This window comes from Anarhichas minor, unplaced genomic scaffold (assembly GCF_050575085.1).
Source record: "Anarhichas minor isolate MPS153535 unplaced genomic scaffold, ASM5057508v1 ptg000028l, whole genome shotgun sequence".
Lineage (NCBI taxonomy): Eukaryota > Metazoa > Chordata > Actinopteri > Perciformes > Anarhichadidae > Anarhichas > Anarhichas minor.
In genome coordinates, this window is record NW_027466474.1 from 10,784,457 (window position 1) to 10,808,019 (window position 23,563).

The 23,563-nt window shown below is 43.4% G+C and overlaps 1 protein-coding gene across 1 annotated transcript; it reads right to left on the reverse strand.

Annotated features, from left to right (window-relative positions):
* Positions 1 to 136: 136 nt before the first annotated feature.
* On the reverse strand, positions 137 to 20,949 carry nr3c1 (nuclear receptor subfamily 3, group C, member 1 (glucocorticoid receptor)). The gene is made up of 9 exons (XM_076103566.1): positions 20,750 to 20,949; positions 18,897 to 20,098; positions 6,988 to 7,148; positions 6,648 to 6,764; positions 6,260 to 6,532; positions 5,961 to 6,105; positions 5,053 to 5,183; positions 4,252 to 4,409; positions 137 to 3,993 (listed from the first exon to the last, which is right to left on the reverse strand). The coding sequence occupies exons 2-9, from the start codon at positions 20,096 to 20,098 to the stop codon at positions 3,841 to 3,843; spliced, it is 2,340 nt and encodes a 779-aa protein (XP_075959681.1). The 5' UTR covers positions 20,750 to 20,949; the 3' UTR covers positions 137 to 3,840.
* Between the last annotated feature and the right edge of the window lie 2,614 nt (positions 20,950 to 23,563).

Sequence of the window (23,563 nt, forward strand, 5' to 3'; positions counted from 1 at the left end):
CGGAATGGAAGAGCACATTTATTTGTTATAACGAGAAGTGTCACACGACGAGCTTACCGTTTCCATAGTTCAGTGTCATGGATCATGGCAAACATCAGCATACAGCTCCTTGTTTTGGAGAAGTACCACAGAAAGACATAGTTTGACTTTTAATCAACGGAGGAATCACACTACAGAGGAGAAATAATACAGAGGAGAAATAATACAGAGGTCTAGGTATAGAAAAACTATTATTTGGAGACAAATACAACACATTTTCTTTACAATGGATTATATATACACATATTCAAATTATTTTTAAGTAAAACTTTATTTTTATTGTTTTAGAGAAAGCATATACCAGTTAAACATGATCTGCCCTTGATAATTCTGAAAATTTAATGTCTGCATATGCTTTATACAAAATAGATTTTCAAACAATATTTAGGTAGTGCAAATCTTTTTTAGATTCAAGCTGGTTGATTACTTTCACAAACAGTTTGTGTGTGAAAAAGACCCGACTCCTATCCTGTTCACAGTATTAAACAATTTGACCAAAGCCGTCACCCTAGAGTAAAGAGTAAAAAAAAAAAAAAAAAAAAGTGTGTCTAAATTCAAAACAAAGAACTGTACATTTGTCTTCCAGGAGCGACTCCGTTCACAGACACATGTTGAATTTGTCCGTGCTTGCTTTGGTCACCTTGTAGTCAAACATAAAATAGGCTTTTTGTGTGCAGTCTGTGGAGACCGATTACTGACTAAGTGTATCTTTTCCTGAAAATCTGTCCTGCAGAGATATGCTGAATGAAAGTCTCGTGTATGCAAATAGCTTATACTGTAAAAAGACTGGAGGAAAAAAAAAGAGGAAGCTACCACATCTGGTTATGTGATGGTGACAGATAATCTGCCGTTTCTATTGCATATTCAGTTGTCCTCAAAAATATACTAGAAAGTAATCAAGGATACATTTTTGAGTGAGAAGAGGCAAGTGTATATATATATATATATATATATATATATATATATCTATATCTGTTTAAATGAGCAGCAGCAGAGTTGGATACACTGAATGTGAAAGTAACCCATGGGTAACCCCTATGCAGTTCATGAGGATGGTTTTCAACCATTTTGAATTATCAAAAAAAAAAAAGAAAGAAAAGAAAATATATATATATATATATATTTATATCATTTGTCTGAGCCTGGGTAACTATGAATGACGACGGTGGCAGCACGTTAATACAACGTTCACAATCCTGACAGAAGAATACACCATAAATCACAGAAGCAGACACATGGTGGGAATCCAAACTGACCGTTTTTTTGGTTCTTAAAGTCGGGACATAAAAACGACTTCACATGGACAACCACGTACTACATGAATCAGATATTAAGTTTCAACAACCTGAGCATGGGAAGCGCTTCAAACTGTATAATCAGTGATTCTACATGTGTAGTTAGGATAGTTTAGCGAGAGCAAAACAATTTGACATTTTCCCATTTTTTAAACGAGTACTCTGTAGTCGCTCACTTGACGTGTTTGTCCAATTATTCTTAAACCGGCAGGGCTTCATCTTCAATCTGTCAAAAGCATTTTTCTTTTTTTAGTTAAACTAATTCCTCTAAGGTTAACATTCATATCAAAACCTGGATTATATTGTGCTTTAAACACATGCATCATGACAAGCTGAGCACATTCCAAATCCCCCACGTACACAAACACACAAAGAAAGACCTCCGTGACTCTGCGAGTGCCTTGTGTTACAAATACAGCTCAGTTATCGCTCGTTAATAACGACCCCAATCCAGCGGACAGAAGCTCGGATAATTGGGACGATTTAGAAGCTTCAATGCTGGAACTAGCTCCCCTCTACTGAAAACAGCGCCACTGAAAACAGACAGAACTGGAGTTTGGCACAGAAATAGTTCCCAGAGAATAAAAAAGGATCCATTTTGCCCGCCTCCCCAGTTGCTACACTTCCACTGTGACACGACTCCGCGAGGTGACGGATGCTAAATTCTCTCAGACGTTGGGGCTGGACTACCTAACGGACAGACAGACATGTAAGTGCACTAAAGACAGACGTGTGGACAAGGTGCCTACAGGGCGTTAAAAGAGCAGAAGGCTTAAACAGGAAGGGTCAGAGGTTATCAGCAGCTGTGGGAGCTTTACAGGGAAATGAATCTGCCTGATCCAAAAAGCCGTATACACAAGCTGTCTATCGTACAAACCGTTCGTTTCAAAAGGAAGAGTTAAGGCATTTTGGAAAACGTGGTTATTTTCTTCACCGCTCTCATAAGTGTACGTTACATAGGAAGCTACAGCCAGGCGCCGCTTAGCTTAGCATATAGACAGAAAACCAGGGGAACCCATGGTCCTTTGCACAGTCACTTCCCGTCTCTATGCGAAGTCGAACTATAACCGACGACTCCAGCTGCACATTTACCGTTCACACGTTACAGAGTAGAATCAATATCCTCTGCAAGAAAGCAAATAAATGCATTTCCCAGAATGTAAAACAATTCCTTTAACAAATATAGCAACGGCTTTAAAAAGTCAGAGGCATATTGCGAGCATGCATATACTGGTGATGAAAGGATCATCAGTGGCAGAATCACGACTGACAAACTACACGGTTATTTTCCAACCAATTTTAAGCAACGTTAGAAACACAGAAATGAGTCTTCCGGATGAATTAAACGCGGCATGATCTTGCAAACAACATAATATGCCCTCTCTTCTCTGATTGGTCGACGCAGGTATCTAACACATTCCATTACTAGACTATTTCAGGGTCTGAAATAAATATCAAAGCCAGCTAGTTCCTACAGAAAAAAAGGTTTCACGACTTCCATCTGAAGTCATTTCATAACAGACCGGTACAGCATAACAGTCTTTCTTCACAGTCCTTCAAAGCCTTTAGCGGGGGTACAAAGTGCTCCAATCGCAATTAAGGAGTTGAGTGTGCGGATATCGCGTTGAATGAGGCTTTGAATATTCACCGTTCCTACACATGGAGGACGGGCCGAGCTGCCCCGCGCTTCCACCGATAAACACGGTACAAAGAGAGAAAAGGAAAAAGTTGCAGCTGCACGTAACGCGAGAAGTACAATCGACACACGATGAGGGTTTAGACCGCGGTGGGTTTCAGAGAGCACGCCCTGAACAGGAAAGGAAGAAATGGCTAAGATGAGGTCTGAAGCAAAAAAGGCACATATTCTCTTCCCTTTTAAAGTAGACTTGTGTAAACCTGTGAGAGGTCAGCTTGTGTTTTAACGATGCGCGTCCAATAATAATCCAACAGAAGTGTTTTGATTTACAGAAGCCCCCCCGCCCCCCCCGTATGACTGATAAAACATTTTGTTACAACCTCCTATAAAAACTAAATGAGCAACATACAGTCTAAAAGCCTACTTAAGAGCATGTCGTATTCATTAAGCTCGGTTACTTTCCCAGGTAACGACGACCTGGAAAATTGTATAAACTGTTAATTTGAAAATGTAGAAAATACTATCAGAACCTGTACATAGACATAGATATTGTTCTGGATTTGAAGGTAAGAAACCTGAGACAACATGGATGTTAGCCTATATTTCTTTGTGATTATATTTTTTTCTTTATCTTACAAACATTTCCTACTTGTTATACACATCTTACGTCTGCTCGACAAAAACAAAACATCTGTGCCCGCCGTCTCGTTTCTACACAAACGTCTCCGCGCTCGCTCTCACGAACATCATTCTCTCCTCGGATCCTCATTCCTTTCATCGTCGCTCCTCAGAGTGGGGGTGGGGGGGGGGTGGGGATTGGTGAGGTGATGTGGTGGGATTTTAAGGCATTGTGTCTGTTACGGGGCACTGTCATCTCTGGTGGAAGAGCAGAGGTTTGACGCTCCCAGCCTTGAATTTTGGTAACTGGTTGCTGATGATCTCCGCGAGCATCTCCGGGAACTCTACGCTCAGGGATTTATTCACAAAGGTGTAGAAGCAGAAGCTGAGCAGTCCACCGACCATCTGCACACACACACACACACACACAGGAGAACCTATCAGTGGATGATTATCACTAAAACACACATTCAGCGTTTGGTGAAAAATGTCTTGATATTAGTTTCCAAAATATCTGATTTATAGCGAGATGGTACATATTTTTCAACTACAACCGTCATTTGGAGCCTCTAGTGAACTCATTACATTATGCAAAGGATACCAAACAAAAGTAACTTTGCATTATAGGGGAAAAAACAACAACTGTGTGGTGGATCTCTGTACCTCATGCATGGAGTCGAGCAGCTTGGTCAGCTGATAGAAGCGCTGCCAGTTCTGGCTGGAGTTCTCCTCGCGCTTCACGATGGCTTTCCCCAGCTCCTTGATGTACGACATCCGGATGTCGTCGAACACCGCCTGGCTCTTCAGGCCGTCCTTCGGCACTGCGGGGAGAAACTTAAAAACGTCAACACCTGGGACAGAGATAAGGACAGACGCCCTGCAAATCACAAAAGGAGGACGGACATCCTTTACATTTTAAATAATCATGTCCGGGCAGTGAAGGGCTGAAAAAGGGCAACCGATTAATATACATCAGGTCATTCTCAGGGTGCGCTCTCGGTAATATTTAGCAGCACGGAGAAATTATGTGTGCAAGAACAAAGCCACACACCCAAAGGGGGGGGGGAGGGAGATGTGTGGCTGATGTGCTAAAGCAGCCTGCAATTATCCTTTAAATAGGTTTTTTTATCAGTTTAATTATGGAGTCTTTATTTACATCTTAAATTCTCCGGCACTCGATTGCCTTGGAGATAACCTGAAGTGGAGTTATGTACGTGTGGTGAAATTGTGTGTGTGTGTGTGTGTGTGTGTGTGTGTGTTGTTCTGTATCAAACCAGGTCGCCCTGTGAAGACTTATTTGCAATAATTGCATGTCAGTGAGTTGGTAAAGTGCAGTGATGTGATGAACTGCATACGTCAATATTATCTCTCGGCCACTGTGGACAGTATCGGGTTGGAGTAATGGCTTTTGCAATGATTTGCATTAACACAGCAGCACGTTCGACATGTGGCGGTTCAGCTGACCTGTGCTGAGCAGCAGCAGGACCTTCATGCACAGATACTCGTCGTGGGAAACCTGCAGCCGGACGAACTCGCTGGAAATCTTCAGCATCTGCTCGCACTGGTCGGCCATGTAGGGCAGCTTCATCCGCTCCCTGGTGGAACGAGACAGGAGCGGTTAAACAGCGGCGGCTCCTCCGGCCACAAGTGATTTATAAAAAGGGGGCGGTTTGTGCAATCTCAATCAGGGAGACCAAGCGGCTCTCTGTAATATCGCCGTAGATTAAATGTTCAAGGTCTCGCTACAAACAATTTAGTGGATCCCATTAGAAATCATTCTTCCAGAAGGTTGACAATGCATATTTCAGATGAGTGAGTGTCATGTCAGCGGTGAAGTAATGCGGTGGGTGAAAGGGAAAGTGGGGACAAACATGTGAGAAAGGTCTTGAATGCCGAGGTGTAATTAAGTCACATTAAACTGAAAATTCATTAAGATTGTTTCAAGTCTGTCATAATCGAATGGAAATATAACAATCTGAAAAAAGCTGGAGCTGAATTTAGTTTGGAGGCGGACTGGCAAATAGAGAACAAAACATCATCAGATATTAATTATGATCATATTAACTTTCAGCTTGTGATTAGGAAAAAAAGAAAAAGGGAAACAAATCAAAAGGCCTATTACAGCCTTAGGCTGTGCCGACTGCTCACTACAGTCAGAGCGCTGCTTATGAAGCGAGTCATCAGGTCTGTAACACTGATTAGTGAGGACAGCTGACAGACGCGGCTTGATTCTCTGGAGATACGACACACACAGCAGAGAGCTGCGCCGACGTACGTGAACGAACAGATGGTTACATCGTTGGCCCGACTGACTGTAATACGGAAATCACAGGCGTGAAAATATCACAAAATATCACGAGACCGATACATACTCGTTGATGACGAGGTCCGGTGCAAAGCACAGCATGTTGCCGTTGCACTGCTGGTAAGATCTCCAGCCCAGACCGAAAGACATGAGGAAGAGCCAGGAGCACTGCAGCAGAGTCATCTGGTCGTCCAGGTGCAGGTTCCTAAAACCTGAGGGGAAGGACGAGGAAACACTTCAACCGACTGAAGCACAATACGCCAAAGTGAAACTCGTTCTCGCTGCAAATTTACCTCAATGTGTCACATCCTTCTCTTTGCAAACGTACCAATATAAACTACTTTCATGTCAATACAAACCACTAACCTGGCAGAGCCTTGGCCCACTTGACAGCAGAGATGACCTGCCGGCCGCCCAGCCTGTTGAGCGTGGTCATGAGGCGGGTGGAGGTGTCGGGCAGGGTGCTGTCGTAGCCGGCGCAGATAGTGTCCGGCTCGATGGCCTTCAGCAGGGACAGCATGGTGGGAATGAGCTGAGGCATGCACTTGGGTAAAAGGGAGCGAGCCTCGATCGGCGGAGTAGGAGTCAGCTCGGGCGGGTTGCTCGGCTTTAAGCGGTTCAACTTCTTGGTTTTGCGCGCTGCAGGAGTAAAAAAGTGAAGTGAGATAAAGAGAGACGGTGAAGAGGAGACAGGAGCAGATTAACCGACTGAAGGGGACACAGTTTGGCGTTATCGGTGTGGTTTAATACGTACCCTCCAGGTTCATGCCTGCCATCAGACACTTGCGGAAGCGGCAGGCCGGGCAGTTCTTCCTCCTGATCTTGTCTATTATGCAGTCGTTCCTTCCAGCACACAGGTAATTATGCTGCCCTGAGGCACACAGAGGAGGAAGATTAATCTGTTATTTACCGTCACTGCTGTGGAAACACTCCGGGGGGCGGGGGGGGACTAATTAGCAGCATCCCAGTCCTTTACTTTGTAATGAACATGCCTCCATCTTAAAAGTCATGAGTCCAGCATCTGAGCAAACTTAGTGAAAGGTCGGTGATGAATAAATCAGGGAGGTAAGTAACGACGTCTGGTGGATTTGTACCTTCCACTGCTCTCTTGAAGAAGACCTTGCAGCTGCCACAGGTGAGGACGCCGTAGTGGCAGCCTGAAGCCTCGTCAGAGCACACCAGGCAGATCTTACGAATCCCGCTCTTTCCCTGTGTGGAGGACGTAGCGGTGACCACTTCCTGTCTGGAGTTAGGGCTGGAGGGAGAGGGCGGAGACAGAGAAGAGAAATGGAAAGGGTGTTCAGTCCTCCTCCAAAGCTGAACGCAATGCAGCTTCCAGACTTCATAGGGAAAATCATCTTTAGAAGTGTTTTATGAGGATGTATAGACCACAAGGATACACAGAAAGGAGTTTTGGTGAATGTTAACATAATGCGTTTGCAAGAAAACCATAAAAACACGGTGTACATTTTACCCACAAAGACAAAACATTGACTATAATCTTAACTTCCGCTGTTTGACAAAGGGTGAAATTATCTTAAGCATCACAAAATGGCTGCACAGAAATTTAATGTGTGTCAACAGTATGCCAATTATCCTGCCCCCCCCCCCCCCCCACACACACACACACACTCCTGAAAGCATCCACTCAGTTTTGAGAGTTCAGCTGTAGTTCATATTCACAACTCTGCACCAAAACTTTAAATAAATAAACTACACATGCTCCCATCAGACTCAATGTGTTCCTTGTGCTTGTTTCGTCCTCATCGTAGGTCAGGAGAATTGAGTCCCGTTGTGCCCGTTTGGGCCTCTGAAGCCTAAATTATCTCACTGTCTGTGGTCAGTGGTTGTCTTTAAAACAGCTCCTCTTCCTCTGATGGAACCTCAAAACGTTTCCGCACCCAGTCGACAGCCGTTTGAAATGTACTTTTTCACAACCACCACTAGAGGATGTCAGACGCTGCAGCATCTGAGCAGAGGAGGTCCACGCCCCCCTTGTGAGCCAGTGGCCACAGCAAACACAACGCCCACACTGAGAGGACAGAGAGCCTGAGACGAGCAGCGACTGTGCCCGTCTGTCTGTGTGTCAACAAGTCTGCAAACCCTCAATGACGACAAACTGTTGTATTTGATAAGGGACACTCTGAACTGTCCCCTGCACACCAACACATTTATGCAGATTTGATCCGGTGGAGCCAAGTTCAACCTTCGTTTTGCAACATGAGTGCATTAGCATGGAAGCAGGGCAGTCAGTGAGCGTAGAGGGGCGGGACAAACCTGAGTGCAATATCAAAGCATCAAGATTAAGAAAAGACGTAGTCAGGGAGAGACCTCAGAGGAGGCCGTCTAGCCGAGACACGGCTGAGAGCTTTCCAAGCGCCACTGAAAACACACCGTGGTCAATATGTCTGTCCGGTCGGCTCGTACTCAATACAGTCATGTGTGGCTATCTAGTGAGCTTCCATTTCCTGAGAGTCTTTGACTCCACTCTGCTTTGTGCCGTAAGAGCAGAAATATAATGGAGAACACAGTGACTGAAGCCATTCAAATACTGAAAACTAGCTTTTTCAAATGCATCCAAATGCGAGGACACTTTATCAAAAGTTTAATATTAAGTTTGGTAGTTACACCCAAGACGCATCGCGCAGAAGCACTAAACAAATCACACTCCATATTCTGTGAATTTATCATCGTTTAAAGTGGGAAACCAGAGCAGAAGGAACATTATAATAAATAGTTATAGTCACAGTGAAAATCAAAGGAAAATTGGATTCATCATTCATCAAACCTACACAGGGACTGAAGGATAGCACATTAATCATTCATTTGTAAAAAGGTTGGAAGATGAAATGTAAAATATACAATCACACACAGGCGAACCGATAAACATCCTTTTTTAAGTTGCCTTGCCATAATCAGAATATCAGTGTTTATAGGATCGCCACAGAATCATAAACAATTCATCTAAAAACAGAAAATTGATAAATAAAGTTGTACCGATTACCAGCAGCAAGTAAAGTTAATATTAGGAACACTATTTGCTCTGGACAGTACCTGAACCTGTACCAGAAGGTAGGTTGCAACAGTCACCAGCTGGTGTACTTTCATCTTACCAATGAATCAAATGACAAAACAATGTTTTTAACTAATGCTCTATTTGCAAAGACATGCACCTTCTCAGTGTATGGGCCCTCTCAAGGTGGGGCTATGATGATGTTGGATGGAACAGGGACTGTGATAAATGAAGATCCCAATGTTCTCATTGCATCTGAATTTAAGCATATGATGGTTTGTTCTTTTAAAAAAAAGGACAGTTTTCTTCATATTATATTACAAAATTGGCAATATACCGCCTTGCTTAAAGTATTGCAATATATTGAATCATAACCCCTGTATCATTATTCATATAAATCTGTATCACCAGATTTCTGCAAATACACAGCCGTAGTCTGAATTCCTGATATATATATATATTCAAGAAGCCTAGTAGTAGTAACAATGTATCTGTGTAGAAAGTACACATCAATTATATTTTAACAAATTATTATTCTCAGTTTTCAAATTTAACTGGATGGATTATAAATAATACATAGAAATACATAAATAAATGTTCTTCTCATTTCAAGTAAACTAAGGGCTGCATTAAAGAATAACTGATTAAACAGAAAGCTTTTGAAAAATGTGCATCTTAAAATAAAGTAATTCATTTCAGAAAAGTTAATTTCACTGAATTGTCCTGCAGCTTTAAATTCAGTTCATTCAGGTGTGAAGTGATGTCAATCAAAAAAGCCACGATATTATATTTTTCTCATCTTCTAACAAGATAACTCAGTGAGCATGGACTTTATGTGTGGTTATTAACACTTGTTTCAGCTCTATCCTCATAGAGGATTGTTGAACAGTGAATTCATGTGTTAGGATTCTGATCATATTGGGCTCTTAGGTTTATTTTCTGTGTCTTCATTTCAGATGTGAATGTGTACGTTTGTTCAAAAGAGTTGTGCTTTGCCTCGTAGTGCGCTTCATTTGCCGCTTTTATCAATAGTTACGGGTTCTGGACATATGAGACATGCTGGTTTTAACTGCCTGTGGGAAGAATTAACATATAAGATTCTGTTCATTCTTGCTTATAAATTCTATTCTCTCTGAACACGTTTCTCTTTTTTTTCTCTGATCAACACAATTCCCCTGCTCTTCTTTCTATTTCCTCGTCTCTCCCCCGTGTGTCACGGTGTGTGTAAACCTCGCTCGAGTAAGGAAACTTGTCAGAATACTCATATTTGATTGGCTGAGCTGTATCACGTGATGTGATTTACAACGCATTGGTCGGTGTGTCCTGCACCGCTGAACAAGTGCCGTAACGGCTGAATAAGATGCGCAGGTTAAAGTACAAACTCGCTGCCTAATATGTATGATTCCGAACTATCGATTTTAGGTCCTGGGTCCGGATGCAACTTCGTCTGGGTCCGCCAGTTGGGGACCCCTGGTCTAGAAACTACTGCCTGGTGAAGGGTCACACCATGTATACAATTCAACCAAAGCTGTGCCACTGCAATGATGTAACCAACATGCCATCTGTTTCACACACAGCTTCATGTGGGGTTTCCTTAACAGACTTCTATGAGAGCACACACACACACACACACACGCACACACACACGCGCACACACACACACACACGCACGCACACGCACGCACGCCTTACAAGTTCCAGAAGAAGCATGCTCTAACTGGCTGTTAGCGTGGGTGGAGGAGGCTAATGATGATGATGTAAGAGGGTGTGAAGGGGGAAACGGTACAGTTTATCCTTCATTGGCCCACTGGGATGGAGACATCAGGACAGCTTTACCAGAGGGCTGTAGGCTACTGGTTGAAATCCAATTACTGCAGCGTCTATACGTTTACAACACCGACAGCAAGCTTCAAGTGGTGTCACTGATTTTCAGTGTTTTCTTTAAACTCAATTTGGAATCAGACGACGTCCAACTAAGCCATGAAACAAGTTCCAAATCAGATTGTTGAGGCTCGTCAGACATTAACCAACCAAAGCTGCACAGCAGTGTGCGGAGACCGAATTTCCTCTTTCTGAAACCATCTGTTGAAGTGAGTGCATGCCATCGACAGGAAGTTCTCGCATTCCCTCTGAGTTTACTATCGGCCAGAGCCCAGTCGCAGCTCAAAAAAGGCAGAGACACCCGGAGACGGTCCCTGACTTCAACGAGCGCAGTGCCGAGAAAGTTAACCACTTACGTCTGTGGGAGTGCGATCAATCAGCCCGGGTTTAAACGAGGCAAGCCACTTCACGCACTTAGATTAATGCCGGTGGCCCAGTGCCCTGCTTAACTATTCATAATCTCCTTTTAGCCTCGAGTGTCACGAGTAGCGTGGCAGGCTCCTGCTCTATATACCCGTCTCTCTGTCTGTTCAGACGAGAAGCCGTCAGCGCCACATCATTGCAATGCCCAGCTATTTCCTTTTAAGTGAGGTAGATAATGTTGTGTTTGTGCATTTACTGGATTCCTAGCTGGGTGGCGGCAAGCTTAAAAACCTTATTTGTGAGCTACTGTGAAGGTTATCACTGCCACGGATATGGTTGAACGTTGCACAAACATCTCATCTTCATCAAAACTCCGTGAGCATGAAGAGAGCAGAAGGAAGTGCTCCTTCCCCCGAGGTGAGGGCCCCCAAAATAGAATGGGAACTGGTCTGCACGCTCTGAATCACTCTCGCGTGCAGAGCAACAACGCAGCTCCTATGAGGGAGTGGAGGGACAGCGTTTGTTTGGTCAAAGACCGGACTTCTCTGAAGTATCTGCCTCCGATAAAAACAGACGGCATGTCTCTAGGAGTATTTGACAACATAGTCGGTGAACATTGCGGCCACAGAAAGGTCATCAAGTGTTTTTTGTGGCCATCGCTTTGGTCCATGAAGCGAGCCATTAGGGAGATTAGGGAGACTCCCTCGGAGCCACCGTCTCCCCCTTCAATAACAGCTACATTCTGCAGCAAAGACGGGTTTGGCTTCAAGCATCAGCATCAATCTGGCCGAGCACGAGAAAAACAACCCCCGAGTATTTGAGTTTCCATATTAGCCTCCATAATTGGCGCTGTAGGTGACTGTATGTGTAGGTGGGAGGCGGCTTCCGAGCTCGTAAAAACGAATTGGAGGCATGCTGCTGCTGCTGCTACCGTTTGCATAACCATGACGCCTTTAGTGTGGGGAGGAACCCACTCCCAAAGTTCGGCTTTTGCTGACTCGACAACTGCAACACAAAAGTAAGACGAAGGGCACGAACAACTGACGGGCTTAGCTGCATCCTCTTAACCTCAATGTAGGGACTCTCTATAAGCCCATACAGTGTCAAAACACAACACAAAATAAATGGAGAAAACTGGTTGTAGGAGAATGCGGGAATAACGCCAAAGTGACTGGAATGTTTGGCATTTGATCTGCTGCGTTAACTCGGCGCCAGCTGTGGGCAGGAAGGAGGGAAAGTAGGTCAGGAGAGTGAGAGCTTCACGGCAGTCCTCTGCGGTCCGCCTGCCACAGCGGCCATGACGACACACCCACACACACACACAAAATCATGAAAGGTGATTTACAGTAGCTGAAAGCTTCTGCTGACAGTCAAAGTCCCTGCCCTTGAGAGACAGAGAGAGAGAAAGAGAATGGAGTGTGCCAGATCAACATTGTGTACAGAGACTCTGACCAAAGCTTACTCTCAAAACACAGAGCCCAGACTAAAACCACTAGGCATATATATATATATATATATATATATATATATATATATATATATATATATATATATATATATATATATATATATATATATATATATATATATATATATATATATATATATATATATAAATAAACTTCTCATGTATGAAACCAGGCACCAAACCACAGCTGATACATCACACAGCTGTTGACTTCACCAGTCCTGACCTATCACTCTGGTCACTGTGACACTTTGATAAGGCTCTATATTCTGAGACAGAGTGTTTATCTGGTAAACACTAAGCTCTACTCCTGAGCTCATCCTGCCATGAAAATCACACATTCAACAAGTTGTTACAAACTGTCAAACAAAGCCACAAGGGAAGGGTTCATACATACATTATCATCAATAGGAGGCATTACAAAGACTATTGCAACTCTTAAAGAGCCTGAAATGTGTTCGCAGGTTTGGAGAAAGAGTGGTGGTATCAGTGGTGGCCCGTCAGGGCCAGCTAAGCCTTCTCTGCTGGCCTAAACAGAATCACAAAGTTATAGCTATTTTATAATTTAATAATTTTTCACAAATACACTACATGTCTTATAATTTTTTTCCTCAGCTCCTGTCTTCCTCTGTTGCTCTGCTTCCAGCACAGCTTGTTTTAAGGAGAGCTTTTATCCAATCAGATTCAGCCTCTATGTCTCTAGGTAAGAGAGGCCCGACACCCGCTAGAGAGCCTTTGCAGTTTAAGTGAATGGGGACGTTATTGTTGATTGTCATAGTCTTCAACCAATCAGATCTTTAGTTTGACATGTTGGGCGTATTCTTTGACGTGCCAGTGGTACTCAGATAGCCTGTAACGTCTGCATTAACGTGCGCCGTGATTGGTCAGTGGGCCAGCGTGACTTTTGTCAAACAGAAAGCTAGCTAGCAGATGTTAGTGTTTAGTAAGAGTTCAGGTTGAAACATATGTAAGAGAAGTTATGACATTTTTAGCATTTTGCTTGGTGTAGATTCTTTTTTTAACACTCAATTACTGACTTTGTTAACAGAGAAAGGAGGATGGACTTTGTCTTTAAGTGAGGGCAGCTTTGGTAAGTGAACTGCTTTTGTTTTTTTTTACATCTGCAGTAGCGTTTCTACTGTGTTCATTTGTCTATCGTGTCGTTTTTATGAACAACATGAATGGCTCGTGCTCTAGCGCTGCAGCGTTGCCGGATTGATTTGTTGCTTTGTTGTCATATGAATATATGTGACTGGTTCTTGTGAGTTTGTTCTCGTCATTGTGTTAATTACATTGATTTGGACTATATGCATTGTCCGTTAATTACGAAGCATCCCGTCATGTGGGGGGTTATTGTCCGGACAATTTAATTCGTTCGGGCTGTTTTCTTTTTACAAAGCAAGAATTATGGTCTGGAGAAATGGGGATTATGTGGTGATTGCTTTAGCCTGTCTGAATCAGTAGGGAACAGCTAAACGCTGCGGGGAGAGTTTGTAGATTGTGTGCCGCAGTTGTTTCCCCGCTAAGTTAGATTAGCCTCCCTGAAGTGCGGGGCCTCAGCTATTTTTTGTTATTGTTCCGGGTTCAAAAGGTCACACGGCCCGTTGTCTGTTACGTGAGCGCAGTCCACCGAAAACATTATATTTCCCACAATTTAAGCTTCTGCATTTTCCAAATGCACTAGTATTATTCAAACGTATTGTTGGGTTCGGTTCGTAAGGCTCGTACCGAATGGTTTAATAAGAATACGTGTATTATTACACCCTTAGAAACAAATAACCGTAGCTTGCGCGTCATAATGAGATCATTAGGAGCTGGTAGTAGTAGGACAGCTCAGAAGGCTCAGGTATAAAATCCACGGCCCGCCACTGGGTGGTATGGGGTTCTCACAAAAACAAAAAAAATTCAAACTTTTCCACACTCGTTCCTCCATTGGTCTCTAAAGAGCGTACACAAACAAACTATTGCCAAACTAGTTAAACTGACTGCAAGGTGAAATGAAAATAAAACAAAAGGCCTATTCAAAACGGCCCGCACATGAATATTCCACCATAGTATTGCCAAAGATGTTTCCACAGATAGTTGTGGAGCTTTGCATTTTGAGTATATTAGTTATTTATCTCGTGCAGGATGAGAGGAAACCAACGTGGGTAAAGAGTAAAAGTGTTTTTCTGTGAAAGAAAAGAAGAAAACTGCTTTAACAAAACTTTTCAAGTGGTTTTCTCCCTGAGCTTTATTCAGCAGCGAGTTACCGCCATTTTCCAAATTGACTCAATATTCCCACATGTGAGATTCTCCGGAGTTTCAGCAAAGACACTGCCGGATGTGCTGCTCAACCTATCAGGCACTGCTGATCTCGGCCTATGCATTATTATCAGTCAGTTAACATCAGGGCTGCAACTAACCAACATGTTTATTATTACTTCACCTGCTCATTATTTTCTAAAAGAATCAATGAACTGTTGAACTGTGAGAAAACAGTGAAACATGCCTATCACACCACTTCTTATGACATCTTTAAATTGCTTGTTTTGTCCCATCAACTGTCTAAAACCCAAATATATGATTATTCTGTTACATAATACAGAAAAGCTGCAGACCTCACGTTCACAACAGCTAAAACTAGTTAATGTTTAGCATTTTTGCTTTGAAAAAAATGACATAAAAAGTAGTTGCTGATTCATTTTCTGTTGATTCCTAAACTAATTGTTTCAGCTCGAGGTAATATTCAGCAGACAAGAGACTGAACTTACGGTATGAATCCATCTCCATGCATGACTTCAGTGAAAGCTTGAATGAATTACCTTTTATTTGTGTGAAAACCTGAACCATACTCCAACAACATGCACATAGAGATGTTGAAGCGACACAGCTCTAGTCAGTGAGCCAGTCGCATCACTCCTGCAAACAACTTCCTCAACTACGAACAATCGAGACAAGAAATTCCAGGACCCTACAGGGTGCTGTATAATTAACGTAACCTAAAGTCAGGAGCAGGATTAATGGCTGAGTCATTACATCCCTCTATGGGCGGGGCCAATCGAAGGCGTAGGAGGAAATAACAACAGAAGCTGCACAGCACGAGCCTACTAAACGGGCTGAGTGATTACCTGACACAGGAATTATAGTCAAATTTATTTTTCCACCATTCAAAGAACGCATTTCCTTTGAGTGCAACCAAAAATGAAATCAGCTCACGCTTCATTATAACCAATCATCATATTATGAGGGCGTGTATTCCCCAAAATAGAAGAAAACCTGGGGCATTACTCAAGGTGAAGCATTCTTCCTAACGTGAGAACCGATTGTTAGTGAGTCAGACTGAGTCAGAGCGTAAAACTGAACAGCCAAGTTAGGGAGAATGTGAGCGCTGGTGAACTGGGAGACGTGCGGTAATGTTACGGGTCCAAAGCTGACCTGCACGGTGCAGAGCAGCAAACTGTGGAGCCACAGCAGGAAGTAGCAGCACCATTGCGTGAGACGCCGGAGGAGACTGAGACCCAATGCCAACCGCCTGACCGCAGAGCCACCGCAGCCACGCTCAGCAAGCGTCAAGCCACGAAATGTCACGCAGGTTGTGGCCAACAGGCACAGCACAAAAACAAACTCCCACTCTCTGGAGAGACAGAGAGAGAGAGAGAGACACGCACGCACATAGAAATGCTAAGCTCTCACACAGATAAGCCAATACACATAAGAGACACACAAACAATTATCTGGGCTCACACTTGCATGGATGGACATAATCCTATGCTTAAACACGCACGCACACCTCTACAGAACAAAAAGAAGGTAATTAAAGCCAGGTGTAAAATGAAGATGGTGTATCTCGCGTCCCTCCCATCTGTTCCGGGTCACCAGGCCTTAGGACGACCGTCAGACAGTCACGAAGAGGCTACCAACATAATTTCACAAACAATAAAAACACAACAACCACACCTTTGACCTTGTTCACGCGACACACTTCTTCTGCGTGCCAATCTTTGAGCTGATCACGCCCCGTCAGATAGCACGATACATCACACGGCATGACTGCACGAGAGACGCAAACAAAAGAGCCTTTTAGAAACGTGACTCTGCCACACCACTGTCGGTGGAGAAGTTGTATTCAGCCGCTTTACGACTGGATCTCAAAGCCACATTCACAGCTGACTTACATACAATTCTACAGAGCAATAAAACTGTACAAAAGACACTTTGTTGGGCTGCGTGGGGACAAAATACTGTGACTCTGTGCTCCATGTTCATCTAAATGTGAACTCACTGGAAATAAATTAAGGTTAAGCAAAATCACATGAGTAAGTCAGTGGAACCTGCAGTGTTTTTCACTCTTCTCTGCTACAGAATTCCCTTCTTACTGACCACTGTGTCCTCGGGGACACATCTGCTTCAAGTGAAGACGGTGCACATCTCAGGTGTATTTTTGGCGTAACGCAACTGAGGGATACAAAGAGATCTGCCTCATAAAGCGCCATCGAGTGGATGCGTCTGTGGAGGGGCTGGGCAGAGCCAACAGGCTGATAAACAGACTCAGAAGAGAGTAAAAAAATAGTAAATAAATCGTTCTGGTTTAAGAGGGAAAACTAGACCACATGTCTGACGTGATAAAAGTGGAATTCCCCGTTGCTTTTTAACAGCACATCCTTTCTCCAGATCGTGGTGCTTGCTGCTGAAGCCACGTCCTGTAGAGAGCGTGAGCCCGTCTCACGAAGCAGGACTAGTGGGTTAAATGACTAACTCGGGGGTTAACGCTGCCATTTCATTTGTCTCAGGACAATGGCTTTATTTCAAAAAGCGCTCTGTTGCTATGGTAACCAACACAGCAAACCAAACCTGTGAGGAGACGGAGTTTTTTTTGTTTTGTTTCGGCTTATCAAAACGTATAAAATGTCCACCTCCTCATCCATCAGCTGGAGCCTGAAACACAGTAGAAGTTTGTTTCACTGTGGCTATAAAACAGGACTTGGCAGGTGGCTGCAGATGCTTCTACCAGTAATAACTTAAATTTGCTGCTACTGTTATATATTAATTGTGCTGAAATGACTGTATAATATGCCTCACAGTGCCGCTCAGGTGTACAAAGAGGCCCCTTGATGAAATCTATGAGCATAAGTGAGATGACACCATCCAAGAAATTGTAAGTTTTCCCCACAGTGCTCCAACAAAATGCACCAATCATCCTTTTGATTACAATAAGGAAGTGAATCTTCACACTGAAAAGTAGCTAATTTATATTCATTACATTTACATACGTCTGCTCTTTCCTTTACTCTGTTCCAAAACCAATCCAGGCTTGGTATGAGAAAATGCTGAGCCCTTTATATTTTCCAATATTTCTATCACTTTTTCGTGTTCTAGTCATTAGAATGTATATATTTTACTTTTTGAACGATCCCAACATGTGTTAGATACCTTGTGTTGTATCTGCTGCTGCTGCTGCATGTGACTGGCTGTTTGCTAGAAGGCCTAACTCCTTCATGTGTATAAACTCAAAAGTGGAAAACCCTGGACTAACGCCACCAGCTGATAACCACCTCTGTGAGAGCTGTAATCCAGATTCACCAATGCGTCATTGTGAAACCAGATAACAGAGCCTGCCTAAGTTGAACTGTAAACAACACAAGAAAATAATATTCTGCACTAATACTTTTGTCAATGGCATGTCAAAACTAATCATGGTGTTGATCACTAAAGCCCTATTACTGTCTCTGAAGTAGAGGCGGACAGAGGCACGTATTAAATGGATTGGTTTAGGATGTATGAAGCCCTATGTCTCTCTGGTCCTTTGTTTACTGCACAGGTTATTTGAGCTGTCAATCACACCTCATTTACAACACTGAAACCAAACTAACCACACGTTATAAACACATCAACCATAAAGCAACGTAGACAAATATGATTCAGTCTGGTGTTTTAATTAAAAGTCAGCGAGCCAGAAAACTATTCGGGTTGACACTTCACACCGACATTTCTCTGGTGAACTACTCCTTTAAAAAGGCAGGTGGCTCAGAAAGTGCATTTAAACACTCATCTGTCCATGGACACTAAACACAGAGCACTCAATGCCAAATACAGGAAGAAACAAGGAAAGCTGTGGTTATCTTTTCTTAATATAGCGATATTCAGCCATCTTTCATATGTCAAATAAGTTGCAAGATGCAGGATAGGATAAAATAAGACTTAACTGGGATCACCACATGAACATATTAGCTCAAGTTAGCTAGTAAGACTACAATCAAAAGGTCAGGGTCAGACCGCACACTGCTGACTTTTCTTACCTTGCAAAGCTGGTGGGGTAAGAGGGAGAGCTTGAGAACGCCTCACTGGCCCGGAGCATTGCGGAGTTGTTCCCGACACCTTGGTTTCTGTTCCAGGCCCGGCCGATCGTAGTCACCGGGAGATACAGGCTGGACACGGACTTCTGTTCCTTCTGCTGCTGAGCGTCACTGCTGCTGGGGTTGACTCCGAAGTGGTAGCTCTGTCCCCCGGAAGTGCTCACCCCACAGATGGAGATGGGGCTAGATCTGGGCACGTCTGTAGTGGATGTGCCGCTCATTTGGCAGTAACTCTGGCCTGCAGACGTCTTCTCCTGTTTGATCACACCTTGGGTGCAGAGCTGAATGAAGCCCGCATCTTTTTCTTTCTTCACCAACGCAGACAAAGTGGTTGTAGGAATTAAGGAGGCAGTCGTGCACACGCTAGCACTGGACTGTTCTGGGCTTGCCATATTGCTGCCATTGAGAGCCACAGAGACCGTCCCGCTGCTGTTGATGCTCTCAACCAAGACGGGCTTTATGTCCCTCTCTGAGCTAACGTCCACGAGCATTGAATCATCCCCCAGAGTGGACAGGAAGGCATCGTCCCCGACATAAAAATCTGAGGGGGACCCAGTGAGCTCGAAGTCTTGGAGCAGGTCCAAAGTGTTGTCGCTGAAAAATTTCTGGTTCACGTCCACATCTTTTCCAATGTGATCAAATGCATGATCAAGGTCAATGGGATCCTGCTCTCCTTTATCCATGGAGAAATCCTCTGTTTTCGTGTGGAAGAAATTGGGATCTGATCCCCCAATAAGTGAATCCATGGAGGACTGTGAAATGTCTGCTATACTTGCCTCCGGCTGGGGCAAATTTCCCCTCAAAGTTTGACGACCAAACGTAGCGGAAGTCTGCGACTGGAGTAAGTGCTGCTGCTGAAGCTTCTGGTCTTTGGTCAGAAACCTGAACTCTTGGTCTTCCAACAAGGGGCCTACGGTGGCAGTGACGGAGGTGAGCTCCTCTGGAAGAGGGCTGTTGCTGAGGCCGTTAGGCACCTGTCCTGGCTGCATCAACAGACTGGGTGGTAGAACGACAGAGGTGATGGACACGGCACTGTGAGGAGCCACTTTCAACACACCTCCCTTCTCAGGGCTTTCAGTGTAGACCAATTTGCTCAGATGATCATCTCTTCTATACGTTATCTTCTTCACTCCACCATTGTCCATCTTGTTTTTGTTGGGGGGGGGGTAATAGACAGAGCGTTTACAGACAGGGCCAAGTACAGTGCATAGCAACCACGTTAAAATGCAGTAAAATGGGATTATCACACGCGCACTATACCGCTGAACTGTATTGTAATTTAAAATGGCATCAGGTCGTGCATTTACAGAGAGCAAGTAACGGACGTTAGGTCAAAGTAAGACTGGAGAAAGTTGTCAAGCATGCCCCCCTGCGCGCCCTTGATAGCTAACAAAGCTAAAGATAGCTAACAGAGTTAGCTGGTCCCATTAGCAACATGTCAACATGAGCGCATTGACAGCACTTTCCACCTTATACACACTAATGCTACTTAACGTTAGCACACAATGCATGTGTTCAACCACAAAGCACACGCAGACAGCCTTAAAGTTGACCCAAGTCTAAGCGCTGCTAGCGTTAGCTTATTGCTAACTGTTGGCATGCTAGGTAGCATTGTGGCTAAGAGCTATAGTGGCTGCGAACCTACGTTTCGCCCGAATGTCGTTGACAGTAACGTTAGCCTGCTAACATAGCCCCTATAAGTGCATATTTAGCGTTGACGTGGAACGTGCTACGTTTCTGTATTTGTCTTAAGCTAACGCGTATCAACTCAAATCTGAATAAAAGCTCATATTTACCGTTCAAATGACCGATTGTTGGTACGTGTCCACAGGTCGTCTGTCAACATTGTTTTGGTTGAAAGTGGCAGTCCACAACACGCACCACTGACTCAATGTTTGTTAGCGTAAACTGTTCCTCCTCTCGCGTATCGCTACATGACTTGATGAAACGACACAAACACGTCGATCAGGGTGTGTTCTTACGAGTTTTCAATCTTGCTGTTCGATCTCGCTGTTAATTGTCATGCAAACTGCGTTGAAGTGACTGAGCTGTGGAGAGTCGCAGCTAGCCATTAGGAAAGTAGGCGCTAACCTCCAAGAAAAACATACAAAATGGAGATCTGAGCGAGCCAACCCCATGACCTGTTTACAACATGCAGCGCCACCTGCTGCCCGTGCAGCGTAACTGCAGCTTGTTATGTGGCGTAGCTCAAACTCTAAAGGGACGACATTGAGGATTTAAAATTTAAAAAAAAATTAGTTCCAGTGGAATTAAACAACGCTATCTATTTTACATGGAGGCACCAGGACCCAAGCAACAAAGTAGTCTAAAGTGCAGAGAGTGCATTTGCAGTGAACAAATGTTGCTCATCAAAACGTCACAATCTTTCTCCTCTGGCATGATTGTTCATGCAGCTGGCCACCGTGGGGGCCCACTGTCTCGCAGCTGTTAATGGTGCTGACAGAGAGGCAGACAGGCATCTGAGGCGGAGGACAGTGAGAGCAATTATGAAAGGACATAGTCAACCACATTGTAGTGACGATGATCTGACAGACGCTTTTATTTCTTCCTGTGAAAATACCAAAGTAGTTATCTACAGATCTGCCATGTTAAAAAAAAGTTATTGTTGGACTAAAGATCCACAGATAAAGATACCTTGAGAGAATTATTGTGAGGTCTGAATGCACTGCTGGGTATCCTACCGCAGACAACACATCCCAGTAAACTTATTAGAATAGTCTGTTCAAGTTGCCCCTAGACTGCAATGTCTCAGTCAGGATTCAACACAATGGTGGTTAGTGTACTGATGTGATCAATATGATATTGCATTGCCATTTAGACTGCAGTGTAGCTACTCTTAACATAAAGAAATTATGTTATGAGACTATAGTTTGTCTGTTGGTCTACTTATTGTACTGTCTCCAGAGGCTTGAGAGGACTCTTAATGTCACTGAAATTGCTGCATCAGTAAACAAATAAACCATGATTGGATAATTATTAATCAGGGAGTTGTAATGGGTAAACTTCTCAACTTAGGGTTGGGAAGGAAACAATTGATACGTGCATTTACAAAAATATGATGAAGCAAATAATGTATTCAAACAGAAGGGAGCTTAGAATGTTTTTTAATTAAGTCGTTACTTTCATTTAGATTTTGACCAAAAAACAGTACATTTTGTTTCTCAAGACATGCCAGTTCATATTTATGCCTCTTTCATCTGGAAATATGAGTGGTTGAAAAGTGCCTGGGAGAAGAGGAAGTAGGGTAAGGCAGGCTATTACTGTGTGCAAAGAGGATAATAACTCTGCTGAGAGGTTTGTTGTTGCTTTCAAGGCTGCACAACAGTGCATTGAATATTTTCAAAGACAGCAAACTCACTGGCTTGGTAAAGTTATCAATGAACATTTCATCATAAATTATGTTATTTGTAAAGATTTAGAAATTACTTTTTAAAACCATTTCTTACTCAACAGATGCATTTTTGCTCATGCAACACAACCTGACTGGTCTCAAAATGTCTGAATTGACCATGCCACACACTGCAGATTATAATGCAAGAGCTTGCAAAATCCACAATTGTCAATTTAATGTTATAGCACATACAGATGTTCTTACTTCACGCTCAGTTATAGTCTTACATTATTCATGCTGAAGTTGCATGAAATTCAACCCTTTCCAAAAGATAGAATCTAACCAGGGACTAGCGCACGAACAGGAAATAAAGTGAAGACAGGAGGCTGGGAAATTGGCTCTAATGGGAGGATGAGTGAGATGAATAAGAAACAGGGTTTATAGCACATATGGGAAGAGGATCCTCCCCAAGCAAGGGACAGGGAATGAACTTCTGTTATACAAGTCCAGCACCAGAGATACACTCAGATCTATTTATATGCATTTATCAAACAAACACAGCACAACAATCCTCATAAAATAATCTATATTGTCACCATCTAAATAGTTTTCACTATCTACACTCCACTGATAGGGTCACATAATCCACAAAACATTATCATGCATAATGTCAGCAGTGAGACCTCATATCACAGAAACAGAGCTCAGTGGCACGCTCACGGTAGCTCTAAATCCCCACTGTTTGAATCCCACTCAGTCCCCTGTGGCTGCTTAGCAACCCCTCTCCAGCACAATATACTCTGAATTAACCGGGTAAAGCGTGACCGCTGCCTCCTCAAAACCACGAGTCAAGGGTGCGCTCCCATCATCAACGCCTTCTCTCAGCACTGCAGCAATAAAAGTATCTGATTTATTACAGCATGACTTCAAAACACACACACACGCACACACACACACACACACACACACACACACAAAACAACAAACAATCTGAAAAGCAAACATGAGACACAGTCACAGATCAGACATGTGGGACTTTTTACTTCATATATAAAACAAACAGGCCCATAAGTCTCCCAGATACAGGTCAGCATACACCTTTGATTGCATATTTTCATGTAGACATCTGCGTGCATACTTTACATACAACACTTGCTTGTGACCTATATATAACAGCATATATAGATGATGACATGCATTGACAAGCCTTAAATTCAGCCCTGCATCTCACTTCATCCAAACTGGATTTTCCGTCGGA